The following is a 19,807-nucleotide window of genomic DNA, read 5'->3' on the forward strand; positions in this document are numbered from 1 at the left end:
GGAGAGCCGGCTCGGACCGTCAGCCTGTGCAAACAGCCGCTAATACCAGAGCGGTTGCCAGGTTTTGGGGTGGATTTTTTTTTTCAGATCTGAGCGCCCCAGGTGTGAACATGAAAGAGCTTTATTTGGATTTCGCGAAAGGGTTATTTTGCCAGGGTCCCCCCCCGCCTCCTCAAAGGCTGAACTGTGAAGGCTGCTGTTTGAAACTGGGCTAAATTATGAATGGACCCCCTGTTTAAAAGCATAAGTACTCCCTTCCTGATCCAGCGCTCAGCCAAGCTAAGGGGAGAACATATAATGACTGCTTTTATAATTACTGCATTATTGGTGGGGGTAATCGTTCTACATTTTTCAGCCCCTGAATAATTCCTTCTGGAGCAGGCCATCTAGTGCAATAATCTGATTAGTTACAGAGAGCAGAAAAAGGCAGCGCGACCGCTGCCCGGTTAGTCCCCCCGTTCTCACTCGCCGCTGATCTGACTGATCTGAAGCGCATGCCGCGCGCTCGTCTGTGAGGGCCGCGACCGGGCTGGATCGTCAGCCTGATGCTGTGAGCAGGTGTGTCCGTGAGGGGGGCGGCGAGATGAATCTCTGCGGTCGCACGTGCACCCCGCCACGGGACCACACCCCTCGATTAGCAGCGATCACCGTCACAGCGCTGTTGGAAGGGAAGGAGGACCGGCTCGGAAGGGGGGGGGTAGGTGAGAGAGACCGGCTGGGAGGGGGCGGGGGGGGATTCCTGACGCAGAGGCTTTGGCTGAAAGTGGACAAGGGAGCGGGCGGGCGGGGGGCGGAGGGGGGAGAGAGAAAGAACGCATGCCATTCCGTGTCACTTGGGTGCTCTCTGCGAGGTTACCCTTTCACACAGATACACAGAGCCACGGCTGCCATCCCTTCTGCCAGAAACTGGTCTGCCGTTTCTGAGAAACGCCGCGTGCAACTTGGAAGTCTTCAAATAAATTCAGTTTTACTGCCTGCGACTGAACATGACCCAAAGCATTTCAAAACTAACTCCTAATATCATTATGCACACAAATCCCCGCCAAGAGAGCATGTCGCACATCTCATTTAGATGCGTCAACATCAAAACTGTGTGCAACGCCTTGACCACAGCCTGGTGGATCTCTTTAATTCGATAGTCCATAGACCATATCAAACGAACACAAACTAACTGCTTCAGTGTTCTTTCTCTGACAGTAACACATAGCAACTCCTACCCCTACTTACATGTTCAAGACCTAGTGGGTGCTAAAAAAAAAAAAAAAAGTCTGCATGCATAGCTCGAGGAAACTGGTTTTCACGCTGTAGGTCTGTGTGGCGCGTGGTGGGCAGGGTGGAGCCGTCATATTCAGCACTGCTTGCACACTTAACACACGGCAGGGGCTTTTTTTAAAGGCGGGTTCCAAGAGCTGTGTGTTTATTTGCATCAAAGCCGGTGCTTCACTTGAGTGACACAAAGTGGAGCGGGATTGAATTGCTTCTCAGTAGCGCCGGGGAGATTCGATAGTTCTGGCACCGGTAGGCCTGGATTGAATGACGCCCAGAAAATGGCAGCAATGTTTTGGCTTATCAGGTAACGGTTTCCTTGAAACGCCGGGGCGCAGACGCGAGATCGAATGGACAAAAGAGGATTCCTGTAATGGCTGGACCTCGGGCGGTGGGGCGTGGGGGGGAGGGGGGGGGCTGGAGTCATTAATCCTGCAGCACACGGGCACGGCCCTGCCAATCCTCCGCCCCTGAGACGTCTGCCATCCAGATCCGCGATTACCGCTCGCGGGGTGGGGGTTTATACACATAACATACATGCAGAGCCCCGAGCGCACGTCTAAAGAAAGTGCTGGAAGCGTCTATCAATCAGCAGCTCGCCAGGCGCTCTTATTACGTCGGAAACCGCAACGAGCATTCCCTTCGTTTATGTCTACCATTTTCTGGATTCTTCTTCTGATCGCTGCGTGCCTCGTCCTGTTTCGACGAGACACTGAAAATCCCCACCGTAATTACGCTCCGGTTGGAGGGGGGTACATGTGCTACAAATAGCCCCTAATCACAACAAAATAAATGAAATTTATGGAGTTTTAATTGGCCAATTGTATCTTGTGATGTGTTAGGTGCACCAAATAAAACTCCTGCCACGTTTCTAACCGCTGAATGCAACACTGGGTGAGGTGAGGCTCTCCCACTATTCATTTATGTCACCAAGTCTGCTCTCTGTTCGTTCAAACAGCGCTGCAGGCAAAGGGCTTGACATAACATTAGAATTATTTTGGTTTGCAAGTCAGGGCATGCTTTAAGAAGAAGGAGGGGGAAAAAAAAAACTCCCCTTCCCCATCTCCATAAAAAAACAACCGAGCCACAAAGTGGAACAGAATACGTTCCGAGCGCTTTCTGCCGCAGCTGCAGCTCTCCGCCAATCAGGCCGCCCCGCTCAAACTTTCTCCCAGTGAGAACGCTCGGTTACCCCAGCAACCGGGGGGAAGGAGTGGGGCCCCATGGGCGAGCCTGCACACGCCTGCCCCTGCACCTTGAAGCTTGGCAGCCCTCTCCCCGCTGTCCAACTGAGCCTCTCCCTGCGCCACAAGTGGAGGAGGAGAGGGCAGCAGCCGTCGCTGCGGAGCGGGGCGCAAAAACTCCCGGGTTCAGACGGTGCATCTGAAGTGGACCGAGTTCAGACTGTGGCCAGGGCACGGGCAGGACTAAAGATAGGGCGCATGGAGTAAAAATAGAGGGCTACCTCCCCAACCGTCATTTACAGAGATTGCTACGTGTCTAAACTGCGATTCTGGGCAACGGGGTAGACAGAGCAGACTAAGCACAGACTACAAACCCTGAAACACAGACACCATCCCATTTCTTTCCAAATAAACTACGCAATAATATCCTGAAGGGGTTCAACGTTTAAGTAATGTTTGCCGGGCTGACGGCACAGTCTTATATTCATTGCACAGCAGGCAGAACAAGTAATAATCCTTCTTCAAACAAAAATCATACGCTTGACTGAAAGCTACAGCCCATAGAAAACAATGTGGCCAAGCAGACGGTTGAGTTAAGAATTAGTTATGCATTGCACATATTTACATTCTCCAGAAAAGCACGCTGCCTGAGTCTTTCTTGAGTCAAAAGCAAAACATGGCTTTTCATGTTAAAATGGAGTTGCAAGCGTTTTTTCCACGGTGAATTGGGAGACAATGTCGCCCTCTACAGATGGCATCGTGTATAGCAGAAACTCATTTAAAATTCTTGAAACCCAGTCGATGGCACGCATTCCTTGGTGCTTCAATTTTAAGGACAGTTACGCGAGTGTGAGTGTGAGGCTGCTGGTGAAGACAAAAAGATCTTCAAATGCTGACAGCCAACTTAGTTTATATACTTGTGCTCTTCATACAGTCTGGTCTTAGAGGGAAATGAAAGTAATTCGCTACAACTCCAATGTACAAACATAACTTATGCTCACCTGTGCGTTTACCACTTAATTCACTTCCTGAGGGGTTTCTGTACCGATTGCTGCTTTTACGCTTGTGACAAACCGGGGTATTCTACAGACTGTTCAAGTATCTAACTTCTACAGTACTTCTTCTTCACGTATACAAACTATCTGAAGGAGGAAGTATTAGTTTCAGCCACTTCCTCAAAAAGAAATCAGTTCCATTTCCCCCTGCCCTTGTTCGGCTTCTACAGTAATATGTAAAAAGCCCCAAATTCTTCTTTAATCCATCAGCTCGGGTTTCACATAAACAAAATAGAGCGATGTTTCCATTGCACAACTGCTTCCATTGTACGATGCTTCAATGTGCAGTTAGTGCCGCGGGAGAGGGTAATTCTGATCAGCAAGATGCACCCTTCTGTTATTTTTCTGTTTTTTTTTTTGCACAAGCAAGTGTTCAGATGTCTGAGGAGCAACTGCTTTCTGAGGCGTCTTTAATAATTAATGCACGTGTTCACCGAGGAGTGCTTAGAAATGCCACGGCACAGCCATCTTGTGATTAGGAGACGATAATCTTGTGATTACCGCTGACAGCTACTGAGAGGTTCTGGGGGAAATGTTTGCGTTAATGGGGTTTCAAACAGAGGAGCTAGTGCATAGCACCACTGTGGAACCACCGGCATTATTGTTTGTTGCTCCCTGATGCACCAGCTAGGGCATTCCGAGGTACTGCATTACGAGTCAGAGTCCCCGTACAGTTAATTACTTTGAAAGGCTGCGCTCGTAAAAGCTGGAACCAAGCAAACCCACTGTGGGGGGGGGGGGGGCATTTTTGATTGGTGAAGTTTCAGGGTAGTTTAGTTAAACCTGCGACATGATGTACAGCACATTACGTCCGGTGCCTGCATGTAACTATCTTTCCATCTATCAGGGGAAGATCAATACGCAATCCATTGCCGTTCGATCGGGAAAGCAAATGACTCTATTTGGATAATGAGGGTCAGGTGGGTTTCTGCAGCTCTCAACAACCCCCCCCCCCCCCCCCCCCCCCCACAGGACCCTCCCCCAGCGTCACAGAGAGAGGCGGAGTCCTGATCAATGCAGGCCTGTTCAACCCGAAATCTAATGAACTGCGGAGAGACACTCATAGACTGCAAAAGTCCATCCGGACTTTTAGACCGAAAGAGGAACCCTACCCACCCATCTGCGATATTATGTAACGCCACACCTAGCCGCCTGTGTATGTGGCTTAGAATTTTTTTTTTTTTTTTTTTGCAGCTTTCGGTGTTCGAACACATACTTGAAATGTCTTTTCCTCGCAACGTGCTGCTAATCCACCGGGCAGACATGCTTTTCTTCCAGTAAGAAGATTTGCCATTTTAAACTACAGTCTCTTGAGGCGATCAAGTAATGAAACACACATGTGCAAGCTCTCACGCACAAAGCCTTTCAAAAAAAAAGAAGGGGAGAAAAAAAAAAAAAAACTGCGGGCAATTACTGGAACGGTGCACCCCGCCATGTTTTGGGAAGTTCCAAAAAGAGAACGGATACAATGCAGACGGGTTTGTGTTGCGTCTGAAATGGGAAAGAGAGTTGGCGATATTCGCGGTGGCAAGGTGTTCAGACAGTGCCGTGGCAGCTGGAGAGGGGGAAAAAGTGTTGCTCAGTCAGCCCCTTTGTGGATTTTGCAGCAGAGGGGGCAAATCCGCACGTCAGACACGCGCTGTACGCGGTGCGGAGCTGTGCAGGGGTGCCTGGTCCCACCTCGGCTCAAAGGTTCCTGTGATGTCTGACGAGGGAGTTAATCATAAGGCGGCCTTGCGCTGGGATGACCGCAGGACGGCGACACACAAGGGTGGAAAGGGCGCGGCGCGAGGCTGGAGGGTTGCAGGCTCAACTCCTGGAAAAGCAGCTGCCTCTGTGCCTTAGAGCAAAGTCTTATGGATGTCTGATGGATGTCACCCGGGTTAAGAAAAGAAATAATGGGATGCATTCATGGCTGTAATGACTACGAGATTAATCAAGTAAAGCTCCAAGTCCTGTCCCCCCCCCCCCCCTTCAAATTTTGTAGTAGATATTGTGTCACTGAAAAGTTGCAAAGCCTTGTTGTGTATGACCTCATGTGTGACACTCGAATATTCCACAGAGTAAAATATTTTTCAAATTTGCAACACAGAACCACTAGTGGAAATCATTATCACCAATAGTGAACTCATGAATCAGAGGATTAACAAATGCGTTCGGGGAAAAAAAAAAATAAAACAGTTCTGTGCGATTGAATCACTCATTTTTTTCCTGGAACGTAATTGTGTTTATTTTGTTTTGTAAAGTAGCATAGCAATTGAGTTGTGTGTTCTCAGCTGTCAGATGTCATTTGCTCAAAACATTGAACAAGCGTGTCGGCCAAACTAACTGGAATCCAATATAACAATCCACACAGGTATTTCAAACTGCCAAGATTATCTACACGAGGAGGGCTGTGTTCAATGATCATCGATTAAACTTACAGGACGCAGGTTCTGAGAAGTTCCAGAAAACAGCTTGTTCCTGAGCCTTTTCCTCAGAGGTGCATTTGAAAGGCAGCACACTCCAAGCAGAGCCTGTGCTTTCTGTCATTTCCACAGAATGCTTAACTAATCCAATTATTCTGCTTAGAAACACAGCACAATCCTCCATTTCTGGGTGCAAAACAAAAAAAAGGGGGTGGGGGGGTGGGGGGATAAATAAGACAAGGTACAATGATGAAACCGACTGCATGCAGCCATAACTCCCAGAGCTGAACGTGTACAGTGCAATCCTTTTAGCCATTCAGTTTCAGCGAGCAAAAATGGACCCGTCAACCCCACCATGCTGAAGGCAATTCACCGATTTTGCAAGCTGCTTGAGAATGTGCTCTTGGTTTCAAGCAGGAAATTCATATCTTGCCAGCTTGACTCATAAGCAGAAATGAGGAAGACAGTGCCATGGAAACCAGATCTTATACACATATATAGGGCCTAAAAGTATATGACCTAAAAGCCACCTCCATCAGGAAATGAATGACACTCCCTCCTTTTTTCACTGCCATGAATGAGGGTCAGTCCAATTCATTCGCGCACATACAGAACGACAAACCCATTACAGAAAAACTACTGCGTAGCTGCAATGGGCAAGCAAATCGGCTCAAACAAAAATAACCATTAACGAATTAAGCAGGGATCACGGAGCCATCTCCTCTGCCGTTCCTGTCGTGGTGCCGTCGGTCCTACACCACGGCTCCGATGACCTAATTTTTCCGTCCCGGTTTGGGGACGCAATAAAGCAGCCATTCAGGCCCGCCGCAGAAAGGCGATTTATTGTTCTGACGCATTGTGCTCCAAGTCATTGCGATCAGCACTAAGTACAACGATTGTACTGATTCATCACAATGCTAAATCAGTCCACTTGGCACAAAAAAGCCCCTCACAACAGTTCTGGCCGGGCATCGCCGCGTGCGACCACAAACTGCAGCTTGACCTGCTGAAGCCACGGGTTTTAAGCATGTTGGGTTTTTTTTTTTGTCATATCATGTTCACTGTGGTTTTTCACTGTGTGGTTTTTTTCCTTTTTCGCAAGGTACCCTACTCTGAACGTGTCGCGGGCGGAAGAAAGGCACGTTTGAACATGGAGCCCCCTCCTGCAGCCCGTTACCCTGTTAGCAAAAGCACGCATTCTTTGTGAAGCCAGGCAACCGGTCCCCTTCAGAAAACTGTTCAATGCAGCAGATGTTAGCTTGAGCACAGAAGAGGCCCGGAAAAGGAGAGAGGAACATTATCTCAAACTCCAGCTATGCAACATGCACGCTCTCTCTCTCTCGCTCTCCCTCCCTCCCTCCCTCTGCCCCTCTCTCAGGGGCCTGCGTGTCAGCCTCCTTTGGAAGGCCCCACGGTCGCACTTAGCCGTGCATCGAGGCACAAGCAAGAATGTTGCACGGGAGGGCCCGAGTTTCAGTGTGCAGGGGCGGCCGGTCCCACAGCCTTTGTTTTTTGGGCGTACTTGCGGGCTTCGTGCATGTGGGAACTATTTCCACTTCACTGATGTAATCTGTTATTACTGCAAATAAGTTCAGCTAACATAACTGAAAAAAAACGTTACTTCTATTTCCAATGTTTTGTAAAGTGCGGCAAGTATGCCCACAGATAACTCTCTCAGTAGAGGCTGGTGGTTCTACTTTTGAATTTTCACACATATACAACCAGACAGTAAATTCTGTTTGGTTTTGATTGATTTTTTTTTTTGGTCTCATCGCTAGGATTTATGCTGCAGCTTCATAAAGATGCACACAGACCAGACAATAGGTTAAAACAGCTATTTCACATTTCTGCTTTTACGCCAAACTATTCAAGAAAAGACAATGTCTTTTGCATCATATGTGTTATTAGATTTAAAATAAGACTACTACAACATGAATGGCATGCAAAAATCAAAATTTTTCGAAAGGTCAGCGTTGTTTAAAACTTTATAAACACCAGGTCCTTCCGGATGAACAAGAGTGTCCTAAAAAAGGTTTCTGCGAATGCAATGACTTTGAAATAACCTACATGTTGCATCTAGTGTGAGAGGAAAAAAAAAACACATGAAAGCAAAAAAGGAAACGTATAGCACCAATGTCCTTCCATGTGATCAAAACGAGATAACTCTTAAAGGAACCAAAAAAAAAATCATTTAACATGTTAAAAGTATGAGCGGCCTACAATATGCCCCAGCAAATGAAAAGGCAAAGGAATTAAAAACATCTGGGGGAGAGAGAGATAAAATATTTTCCTAAACAAGACACAACACGTATTCCTTCTAACACAGTTTCACAGTTGCATGAAAGAAACCACAATGGAATTCATACCCCGTCCACATAGCTGAGCTACTTTCCATCCTGAGTGAGTTTTTTTTAAGAAGTGCAAGTTTGGGGCTGTTCATCTGAACAAAACCTGAACATCACCAGCCAATCAAATCGGTGTGAATTACCTATAGGCTTCCGGTCATTTTCAGACAGTTTGGCCTTTAATGCCATCGTGTTTAATTTCATCTTTAGTCCCATAATGTGGGAAAAAGTTTAAACAATGGTTTCATATATTTATTTTTTACCGATGGTATCTTGCATAATCATCTGGATGTTTAATCTGGTTTTCTCTGCTTTCCTCCTACTAGGAATCCAGAAAAGATGGTAATCCACTGAAAATATGTGTTACTAGGAAATCGTGATGAAGAAAAAAAAAAAAAAAAAAAAATCACACAATCCAATCGCCCCAACTTATCAGCGGCTTAGAGGGAAGGATAAGTGTGAAACAAGAAGGCGGGTCCATGCAAAGCCGGACGAGGTGCGGGGGGGGGGGGGTATTCACAATGCATCTGGAGCTCAAAGTGCACGGCAGTAAGAAAATACTGAAAGCGTACTGTTAGCAAAGCTAATGGCTTACGCCCCGTGTTTCCATTCAACAATAGATTACAATGCGTGCCAGTGTCAACACAGGCTGGCACTGCTGTGAGCGGACGGATTGAAGGGCTCTCTCAGTAAGCCGGCAATTCACCACAGGGCAGCTCAGCCGCACCGTAGAATCACTAATGGGGGGGACTGTGGACAGGCATGCAGCTCCCAACACCGTCAAAGGCTCAAAGAAGCAGGCCTTTTACTTGTTACTGTGAAGGAGCTTTCCTTAGGTTTGATGCTTGACCTTGCATGGCATTTTAGAGCTATATCGACTCGTTATTTTTGAAAAATAACGGCCTTGCTCCTATAATGATGGTAGTTGTGCATTTTGAACACGGTTCCGTTCGAAATGCCTTTCCCGTTACCAGTTTGAAGCTTCGCCGTGAAGACACAAGAAGCCGTGAGAAAAAGCTAGTGGAGAATGCGGCCAAAGAAATCCGTCCCCCTTTTCTGCTGCTTCCTTTGCACAAAAAGATTCCAACGGCGTGGCGGGGGCCTGCTCAAGCAGACCTGCGCAAAGAGGGCCCCAGCAAACAGCAAAGGCAGGGTTTAAAAGCCTAGAAGTCAGAAGGAGCTGGAATTCCTCCCCGGGTCTCTCCACATCTGCTGCTCTGAAGTCAAACCCCCGTGGCTCCGAGTGTGTGCCACCCACCACACACACCCCCCCCCCTGCCCCCGCACCCCTCCCTCGTCCGCTCACCCTCCTCCAGCCAGAGGCGACCCTAGGAGCATTATCAAAACATTAAAAAAATGCTGGCGGAAGGAGAGAGTGAGAAAGGAGGGGGGGGGGGGGGGGACAGAGAGCGCGAGAAAGAGAAAAAAAGAGAGAGGGATCTGCCAGACCCTTCAGTGGCTATGGCAATAAATCACATGCACTCTGAAGCAACAGGACTCCGACACCCAGCCCCCCCGGCTGCAAGGCCTCTCTGCCGGGGGGAAACACTGGCCCCTTTCTTCTCTCCGCTCCGCATTTACGCTAGCTCCGGACCCGGCCCTGCCACTCACCCCCCCACGCCAAACACTGCCGGGCTTCATCGGGCGTCGAACCCCCGAACACCCGGCTCAGAATTTCACAATCACGCCACAAAGAATGCGCTGGGAAAGGAAAGGGAGCCGGGCACTGCGACTGAAGATAGTTTCACAGGAGGTTTTTTTTTCCTATCCGATCAATCTGCCTTTTAGTCTTTTGAACCTTCGGCTGCATGTGACTGGACGTGTGGGAAAACTAGGGGGGGAAAAAGCCGCTTAGATCTACCTACCGATCACCAAGGTTACATACTCCTTCCACGTCAGGCGCAATTATCTGTTATTTGACTAGTACTCATCATCGAAAGATGGTATTTCACAACTGTTTGACTAAAAGGAACCATGAGTACACTGTACAGGAATATGTATCTCGGGCAATGGCGTTAACATACATACAGATTAAACGGCAAAACTACCGGGCAACATTCCAGTGGTCATGGTAGGGGAATTCCTCTCTCTAAAAATGTCCAAGGGTTTACTGGTATCAGCCGTTTATGTCACATGCATATTAGTCCGCAGAAAAATACCATGACAGACGCGAAACGCTTTGTGTTCGGCAGAAATGGAATTTTATTTTCTTTTTCTGCGGCGGGAACAAAAAAGGACGGCTGAGGCCGTGTGATGTCAGGCTGGTGCCCGGTGCGCGCTGACCACAATGCACTGCTCCCTGGAACGCTGCCAAGGGGTATTGTCTTCCAGGGCTAGTTAGCATTCAGTGGGGCCAGAGTGCAGTGGCTGTGTGGCCGTTTCTGCTTCCCAGCACCCTGCAAAGTTTAGGCCTGAACTGTACATCTGGCACGATCCTTCCCACGCTACAATATTAAAAGTCAGTGCAGGGGCTCATGGTCTGAATCTGAAGTCTTGCCCCCGGGCCATGCAGACGTAAAACTGATCAACCAGCTGCACCACTACAGTCTGTTTGAGCTGCCTGAGTGTCCTATCAGTTGCGTCCATTTTTGTTTTTTTCTCCCCCATAATCGTAATATAGTGTCTTCCCTCAAACATCACAAAGAATGTCAAGTAGGCTATTCACTGAAAATGTGCAACCAGAAAAAAAACTCATTCAAACCCTTACTGTCATTGTCTTAACCAAAAAAAAAAAAAAAAAATACATTCGTATTCCATTCCACTGAAATTCAACCTCCAGTTCGTTGTTTTTCGTGGTAACCGATTTGGTGCAAGAGCAGGAAGCTGACAGACAATTTAGTTAGAGGCCTGCCGGCGCACACATCAATCTAGCATAACCCTATGAGATGCAGGGGTTTTGAGGGGGCGCTTTCAAACGGCAGCAGCTGGTAAGGTGCACTGCACATGTGCACCGCACATGTAGCCAACATGGTTCGCTGAGCAGCCCTTGGAGGAGCAGTCCCACTACAACCGCTGAAGGCGGAGACTGTGCAGGACCGCGAGCCAATATGACTACTCAAGTTATTTAACAGTGTGCTTTATGCTGGTTGGGTTCTTTCATTGACCCTCATTCGTAAATTACAATATCCAATTACAATACTTACATAAGAACAACAACAACAGCTTCGCCGACAACCTTTTTTGAGCGTTGAACACATGGCTAGCTGTGGGAGTTCAGAAAAAAAAAACTTCAATAGGAACATAGCACTTCCCTGACAGACCTACTCAGATTCAGAAATGCTGCTCTGGAATGAACATGACTGTTTGGTTTGTTGAAGAATGAACAAAATGTTAATGATTGGCTGCCCTACGCATAACATGGCAGGGTTACTGTATCCATACTGTAGGCTCTTCCTGTACTTACGTAACAAAATGCAGTCACTCGAGTTCTAAAGATCTAATCTACGAGGCATCCACTGGGTTTAGGTTAATCTTTGAAGTGTTATTTGGGTGTATAAGGGGTGGAACATAATCCAGTTTTTGCGTGTAGCCTGACATCCTTCTGTCTCCACTTCAGACTTTTTTTAATTGTATTAAATACGTACTGGGCGGAATGTGGAAAATACTGTAAGCGCTTACATAATGGGTTACCTCACTCAGACTACCCACCAGCAGAGACCTTGAGTTTCACATTTTCACCTTTTTTTTTTTTTTACACTTGAAATTCCTGGAACTTCCAATTCAGCTGCGATCTGTGATGTGTAGAACTAAAGGCTTGGAGCTAGTACTGAAAACCGCGCAAGCCTAATTCAGATGTATGGCTGCCCACTGCTCTGTTCATTCCTGATCATATTAGATTTGCAAACCTGCAGGCAATTTAACTTCTAACTTCTAAGAGCAGTTGCTGTCAACAGTTGTATCTTAACCAGCCATGCAATAAACAAAATGATAGCGCGCCGTGAGGACCTCTCGCCAAGGGAGGTAAATAAGAGAGGGCATTTTTCACCTTCGTTGTGCAACATTGGTTTGTACATTACGCAAACGGCACACAGCAGGAGCTGTGAGAAGACCTGCCAAACTTCTGAAATTTCAGTAAGACTTTTTAGACTTGGCCCATGTACACAGCCGCAGGAGGGACCCTGCTCAAGTGTGGCAGCTTTCTGCTGGGGTGCCACCTCCCAACGGCCGAGGGCCAAGTCACGAAATCTTGGTTTTTTTGGGTTGAAATAGCTCCGACGTTGGGAAAAGCAACCGCCGCTATTTCTATTTCATTGGCCGTGGGTCACGCTCACGCGATTCCAGGCAGAAGGAAACAACAGCTACTCAAATGTTCATTATAAAGTGGCCTTTTGAGGGTTTTTTTTTTTAAAAAACGTGTGCTCTGACGAAATCGACGGCCCTGTTAGAAAAGTGCTGCTTTCCCGCAGAGTTCTCCTTTCTCAGGGCAGCCCCGAACTTTGCCAACGGTCACGAGATCATGTGATGCGTTGTCACTCTTGCAAAGGATCCTCCACACGTCACAAGCCTGAGGTTTTGGAAACAGAACACCCTCCACAACTCGAATGAAGCTCACGGCTGGTGACAAAATGGCACCTGGGCAGCAAGTCCACAGGCCAGACAAGTCGGCCATTCGGCTAATAAGAATGCGCCGTATCCCTTGCTGCGTATGCGGCGATGGTGCCCGATTTTCACAAATCTGAACAGTGACCCAAATCAGAATAATGACTGTAACTTGTTCATACCTTCTGGTAACTTCAGCCACAGCTGTGGACTTGTTTGTAATAGGGAAAAGTAATGTAAATAGTTCTTCTGAAGTGCTCTTGAAATGCAAGGATATAACTGGCTGTAAGTGGAAATGTACCAAATAGTACCAGAGAGGCTGCTGGTTCTGCACTCACCTTGCTCTGCGTCTGAGTCGGCCTTGGTCAAGCCCGGCGCCACAGGGAGGGGTCTCGGGGGTCTTGGTTTCGGCGTCGGAGGCGATATCTTCTTCTTCCCGATGAACTCGACGTAGGTCCCGGGGAAGTCGCCCTTCTCCTGCGTGGTCTCGTTGAAGCCCGGCAGCCAGCCGATGTCCTCCGGGCGCTCCTCGAACCCGTCGCTGTACCCGAGGGCCAGCAGTGCCCCCTTGCTCACGATCAGTATGTCCCCCACGTGCAAGTCGATGTCCTCTTCCCTCTCCTTCTTGTAGTCGTAGAGCGCTCTGTACTGGTACCCCTCTGCATTCATCTTGTTAACTTTTCTGTCGGCGATCAATATTCCCGAGGTACCACAACTATAAAACCTTACAACCTGTTATTATAGTACCCTTGTTTCACAGACACGATCTGAGACACTTGGGTTCACACGCACAAAACTCCACATGCAAATTTTCTTTTGCTGTTGTCTGTTGATACTCAAAGTCCTCCCGATGGTTCTTTATAGAGATTTTTGGTAGCTCATGTTCACCTCAGTTCTTCAGAGAGTGGGTTGTTTTGAAAGTTCTGCAATGGGCTGCACCTTTATGGTGCTCCTGGCACACTTTTCCCATCTGTCTACGGCCTTCTACGGTAGCCCGGAGAAAACATCCCTGACCTGAAAAACAGAACGGAAGCAATTTACTACACGTTGCGAAAGTGGGACAATCTCCACTGAGACAGTCTATCAGGGGCAGCGCTGTGCCGTAGAGGTACAGGAACTGGGCCCAGGGCCAGGAGGTTACAGGTTCCACTCCCAATCGGAAGACTGCTGTTGCGCCTTTGAGCATTGTCCTACACCCAAAACTGCTTTACACAATAAGCAGCTTAAGAAATTAATAATATATAATAATGTGAGCTCTGTCAACTTGCCATGTTAACAGCCGTTTGCTGAGCAAATACATCATCTCATCTCATCTCAAGCCCTTTTAGCTTCATTCTGCAAGCCCTGCTGAGACCACTGAAATGCATGTGTAATGTGAAGCAATATTTCAACACAGGACTGCCCAAGGATTATCCCCTTTGCATCATTCATACTCAACATTAAATAAAGCATGTTTACACTTGAGACATTCACGACATTTTTGTTGCAAAAAATGTAAGAAGCCCCTTACATCAGTACAAAGACGTTAAATCTCGCACAATGTAAAAAAACGCTATTGCACAGCACTCCACAGAGGTATTCAATGGCCAAAGGATATTCATATAACCGTTAAAGTATCCCTTATTTTGCAGATGACTTCCTGGCTAATACAGCTAAATACAGCTAGATAATGGATGCTACTCCCACTGCTACTAATATAACACAGTACGTTATTTCTACATACTCTTTAGGCCATTTACTTTACTGTTGTTCCTGCTACGACGTACTTAATGGATCGTGTCTATCAGCCTTTGCAGTCGCTACTCTGGATAAAAAGAGAACAATCCCTTTTTAACCTTTTGTTGTTGCTGTTTGATGGAACAGTACCACACCTAGATAAAATGTAAGTTATCTGCCTCTAGCAAATTACTCCTCTTTAAATGTTCAATTTAAATAAAATCAACGCTGCTGCAAGATTATCCAACCAGCTAAATTTCAATCTCCAAGTCTAGACACAGATCAGTCAAGCCATAAGGCACTTACGATGGCGACGTTTGCTATGCCCCATTCATAATACCATTTAACTGTTGCAGTCAGTAATCATTTAAAACATAATAGCAAATAAAAACAGGTGTGCAATTTCGATTGCAGAGTCGTTTTAACGCGGAATGCAGTGCTTCACTACTAAGCAATTATTAAGTTGGCTAGGTGGCTGGCTAACCAGCAAATCACTTCCAACAGCGGACCACCTAACGAGCTAACCGGGAAGTTCTGTGACTTGGGAGCTAGATAATTAAACGTCGCTATCATGTTATCTAAATTCGTCGGATTATTTTACAAGACCGTAGAATGACCATCTGAACTCCCCTTATCCCCTTCGAGTTCATGTGCATGGCCAGTTAGCCACCCCATCTTAGTCAGCAGCTGACTAGTACATAGCTACTAGCTAGTGCTTGCATCACATAGGCGGTAGTTCAGTTACTTTATCACATTAAACCTTTCTGCAAAGCAAGTTATAAGAAACTATCCAACTGCAGCAGGTACGCATTATCACTAAACACAATCACCAACCTTCTAATCAGGCCGCCTTCGCTAGCAATAATTAGATGCGAAATATAGCTTGCTTGTTAGCAAGCAAGATACCGTAATAAACGATAGTTGGCTAGCAAACGTTAGGCAAGATAGCCAGCTTAGCTATGCGGGATCAAATTAGCACACTGGCTACCGTTAGTTAACGTTACTTCGTTTGAAATAAAAAAAAAACAAGTCCAGTTAACTACTCTGCTAACAAATAGGAAATTGATTAAATGAAAAAAAAATCGAAATAGTATTCCGATCCCCACTGTGGTAGCACTGTACTACCACTAACCAAGCTCTGGCAACTGTGCTAGAAACACACAAGCCACATTGCAACTCACTTGCATGAGAAGGGGCCCGAGAACGGAATGTTCCTTCCTTCCCGTAAAACGATAGGGCGCAGGCACGATTTCAGCCGCAGCTAGCTCGGCAAAGCTAGCTTAGCAGCACACAAAAGAGGGCGAGATGGAAAAAAAATTGCTGACAGCGACGAAGCGATTCAGTTGCCCGTATCAAGATCTCCTAAACAGTTCTGAACTGAGAAGGTTTACGTTTTTTGCTAAAGAATAATAATTTAACCAAAAAAAAGTCCGTCTCTTCTCGACGCCCTGACTCGCTTCCTCGATCCGCCACTTTCTTCGGCGACACTCAGCTCGGACGAGCCCCTGTCTGCGGGAGAACTCCGGAGTCGGAACTCCCAGCTGCATGCGCACTAGCAGAGAGACGTGTCAATCAAACTACGTAAGCGTCAAACGGAGAGAAAAACCGCGCCCACGTCACTGAAGCTCCTCCCCCTTCCCCCGGGCTGGAGCGAGCTGTAGGACGCGAGTGTGTGTGAGTGGTCATATTGAGTTCGCTCCCTCGCACGTAAGCATGCGAAGCAACCCCTGAAAGCATTATATAACGCTTGCGTGTAGACTGTGCTCGGACCTCTTTGCCGCTATGCTCCATTTCATAGTAAATAAATAAAATTTTCATGAAAGAGAACACCAAACTACAGCACAGTTGTTTGCCAGACCGTAGATGATTGATAGACTTATGGCCTTAATACCATTTCTTCCCAGACTATTTTCCAGTATGTGAGTGACCCAATATTACATTAAAGTGTGACGATTGAGAAGTAAAATGAAGTTGGAAGTATGCCTTTGTACTCTTTTTAAGAGTATCCAAGCGTCTTTTGAGGGAATTCTGCTTCATATTGTCACTCGAGAGTGGTGGAAAGCATTTTGTTAAACATACAAGACACACCTCCAAATATTTTAGCAATATTGTTTTTCTTTTTCACAATCACTACCAAATCTGACCAGCAAATGGCCACATGACACAAATGTTTTTATTTTTCTTCTTTCTGAAAGGTACAATAAATCCTACTACCAAACACATGCCAACTTGCCAAAAGATGTTTCTCATTTAGAAGCAACAAAACATAATTCTTAGATGTCAGTGCTCAGATTATATGATAAACACATAATAAATGGTTGCCAATAGATACACTGTTCATTGGTTTTAAGTCTGCATCACATAAATTGCAAAACCTCTACAGCAGAGTCGGTTTTGGAACAAATCAGAAGCTCCCCAGAGAAATTAATGCGAGCACATTTTCCTTACTTGGTTTCTTATCAGCTACATTTGGATCCGTTAGTGTTTAACTGCACATTCTTAATGCATTAAACTAATTATTTTGCAGGGCCAACTATTTATCTCGTGACACAGCCAAAGCAACAAACAGAGTTTGACAACTGAACAGTTGCAGTTCCCTGACAGGCAGCCACATGGTCGTAAATGAACAATATCTCTAAGCAGTACGCATGGAGAAAAAAAGTATGCATTCATTTTCTTTTTCCATTAAATACTCTTTTGCAGGGTCTCACTTCAATTTTACTTACCCAGATCACATTATGCCTTTTAATTGCTCTGACCAGAGATCAGAGTAGCAACATAAATTGATAATGTTTCCAAGAACTATGACACAACGAGCTCTCAGTAGAGTTTAAAAATGCCATTGATTCATGTAAAAGATTCTACACCTAGCGGGGGAACTTCCAAAAGTTTAATTTCTCACATCCTGAAGAGGATAAACGAGTTATGGAAAATATGTTCTTTTGAGCATAGGTCAAACAATTTTAATTGGGTCACATTTTATCCATTGTGCTTTATTGGATTTTAAAGGAATTAAGGGGAACAACAAATTGAATAACACAAGCAACATAATTTACTCGACAGCATTTTCTCTATTTAACAAGGAAAAAGAACTGAGGAGCACAATAAACTCCAGATTCAATCTAACCACAATGTGTTCTGTCTGCGTAACAAACTGAAGCAACTGTTACATTTCTCCTTTCTTATCTAACATTTATCGGTAGGTACTCTGCTGAGTTCATAATGTCGTATAGGAAATGAGAACAGCAACACTTCATTTTTTTTCTTTTCTGAAAGTAAAGGATAACATGCTTTGCAGTTAGATTGAATCGGGCCCTACATTCTGTCTATTCTAACAGACAGGGGAATTTTACAAAAGGATAAAATGTTGCAAATGGTTTGTTTCTCAGTATGTTGTTCAGCTGAACTGTAAATATGCATTGATATCATAAATCACAGGTGGGAATGTATCACAACATTAATTTGACCCAACAGACGCATCATTTTGAAACTGCATTTTTTTTTTGTTTGTTTGATGCAGGCATATTTGCATATCAGTAGCAACATTTAAAGATGAAAAGCACAATTGTTGCTTTTGTTTTGATCAATCCTGGCAAAAATAAAAATCAAGCAAATAAAACAGATTAATGAATTATATGGATTTTATGGATGGTTTAATGGATGAATGGTTTAATGGATGATTGACTGTGTCAGATACATGCATTTCTAGGGAAGAACTAGTTATTTTGAGGTCAATGAACTTCAGGCAACAGACAGGACATATGTTTATTGAAGTTTTAAAACAATAAAAAGAAATACTGGTGTGTGTTTCCTTTCCACATGATGACAGCAAATGTTCCCCGGATACGCAGATGTCTTTTTGAACATATGTCCCAAGTTCTGCTTAGTGCAGAGTTCTTATTCACATAGGCAAAGAAAAATAAAAGCAATCAAAGTCAAATGTTATTCATTTTAGAGATTTCCCAGGAAGAAATGAGGGAGGGATGAAACTTTGTCCTGGTTGCATAATTTGTTTCTTATCTACCTTTGCCTGTCCATCTTGGGTAAAAGTCCTTCGTTAAATAATATCTGCAATATGTGTCCATCTGTATATGGCACAGCTGGGTTGCAGAACTCTTTCACTACATCAGCATATCTTGATATGAGTGCAGTTATGGTTCTCCATTTGATTTACTACACATTCCTTCCTTTTGCAGTCACAAGACATCTTGCAGTCTGTCAACCCACAGAAACTGCATGTACATTTTCACAAAGGGCCAGTGTACTGGACTTCAACACCTGTAACATTTCCATTTTTTTTTTGCGTATGCTACTATCATTCAATATATTACTAGTCTGGAGAAGCAACGGATCACATCAATAGATTACCTTGTTTTCTTGTTGCACGTCAGGGTAATGCCAGACTCAGACTCCTCCTTGTCCTTTAGCCCGATTGGTGAGATGTAATTAAAAAGAGCAGAGCATTAACTCCTTTTTAAAAAATGATTTTGAGATTTGAGGTCCATTTGTGCAGCAAAAAATGTACCCATGCTTCAAGTGTCAATTGCCTCACCCCCTCTCACATTTACTGTACTCTACTCTCAAATTGTTGGTTCTTTTCTTAATATTTTTATACAGTGAATTACAACAAACGGAAGCAAAGCTGGTTATTCCGTTTGATACCTTTTAAAAAATATATATGCTATTCACAGCCCTGCAACAGTTAATCAGGCAGACAGATACTTGTGCTAATAGGAGGCTGCAAAAGCCCTTGAAGAACGTTCCACTTTCAGATGTAATTACTATTTCAACAGTAACTAGCAATACAAGTTTCCAGGTGCAATTTAAATAGTACAGACTCAATAGAGGCATTCAGCGACAGACTCACTGCTTAATCTCCGTAACATTCTGTATGGCAGCATTCAATATGGAGTATGCAGGAATCCTGTAGAATGCACAGTCCAGTCACATGACCGCGATTGTGGGTGGCCTAATTATGGGGGGGAAGTTACCCCGCAGAAATCCCCTGGCAAGCATACAGTCCAAACTGTCTAAAGTAGCTGTGAGCAGCTGTGTGTAGTGCTTGGCGTTTCAAATACACTATCATGGAGAAATCAAAAGACACCACCTTTCAGGGGAGGAAAGCAGAGAAAAACAGACATTAGTGAGGGAGCGCTCTATGGTAATTGAGAGAGAATTTGCAATACCAACACGAATTCAATGCTTGCACGTCAAAGCACTCATTTGGTCAACTTTGACTCAAAACCTGATTACTGCACTCTCTCTCTCTCTAACTCACTCTCTCTCTCTCTCTC

The 19,807-nt window shown here is 45.4% G+C and overlaps 1 protein-coding gene across 1 annotated transcript in view; it reads right to left on the reverse strand.

Annotated features, from left to right (window-relative positions):
* The window catches only part of pik3r1 (phosphoinositide-3-kinase, regulatory subunit 1 (alpha)), a 30,242-nt gene extending 14,217 nt beyond the window's left edge, over positions 1 to 16,025 (reverse strand). The window contains exons 1-2 of the mRNA XM_036528390.1: positions 15,695 to 16,025; positions 13,136 to 13,811 (exon numbers count right to left, since the gene is read on the reverse strand). Of these exons, the coding sequence (XP_036384283.1) occupies positions 13,136 to 13,466 (331 nt within the window). The 5' untranslated portion in view covers positions 13,467 to 13,811; positions 15,695 to 16,025. The remainder of the gene's footprint in view (positions 1 to 13,135; positions 13,812 to 15,694) is intronic.
* Between the last annotated feature and the right edge of the window lie 3,782 nt (positions 16,026 to 19,807).

This window comes from Megalops cyprinoides, chromosome 5 (genome assembly GCF_013368585.1).
Source record: "Megalops cyprinoides isolate fMegCyp1 chromosome 5, fMegCyp1.pri, whole genome shotgun sequence".
Lineage (NCBI taxonomy): Eukaryota > Metazoa > Chordata > Actinopteri > Elopiformes > Megalopidae > Megalops > Megalops cyprinoides.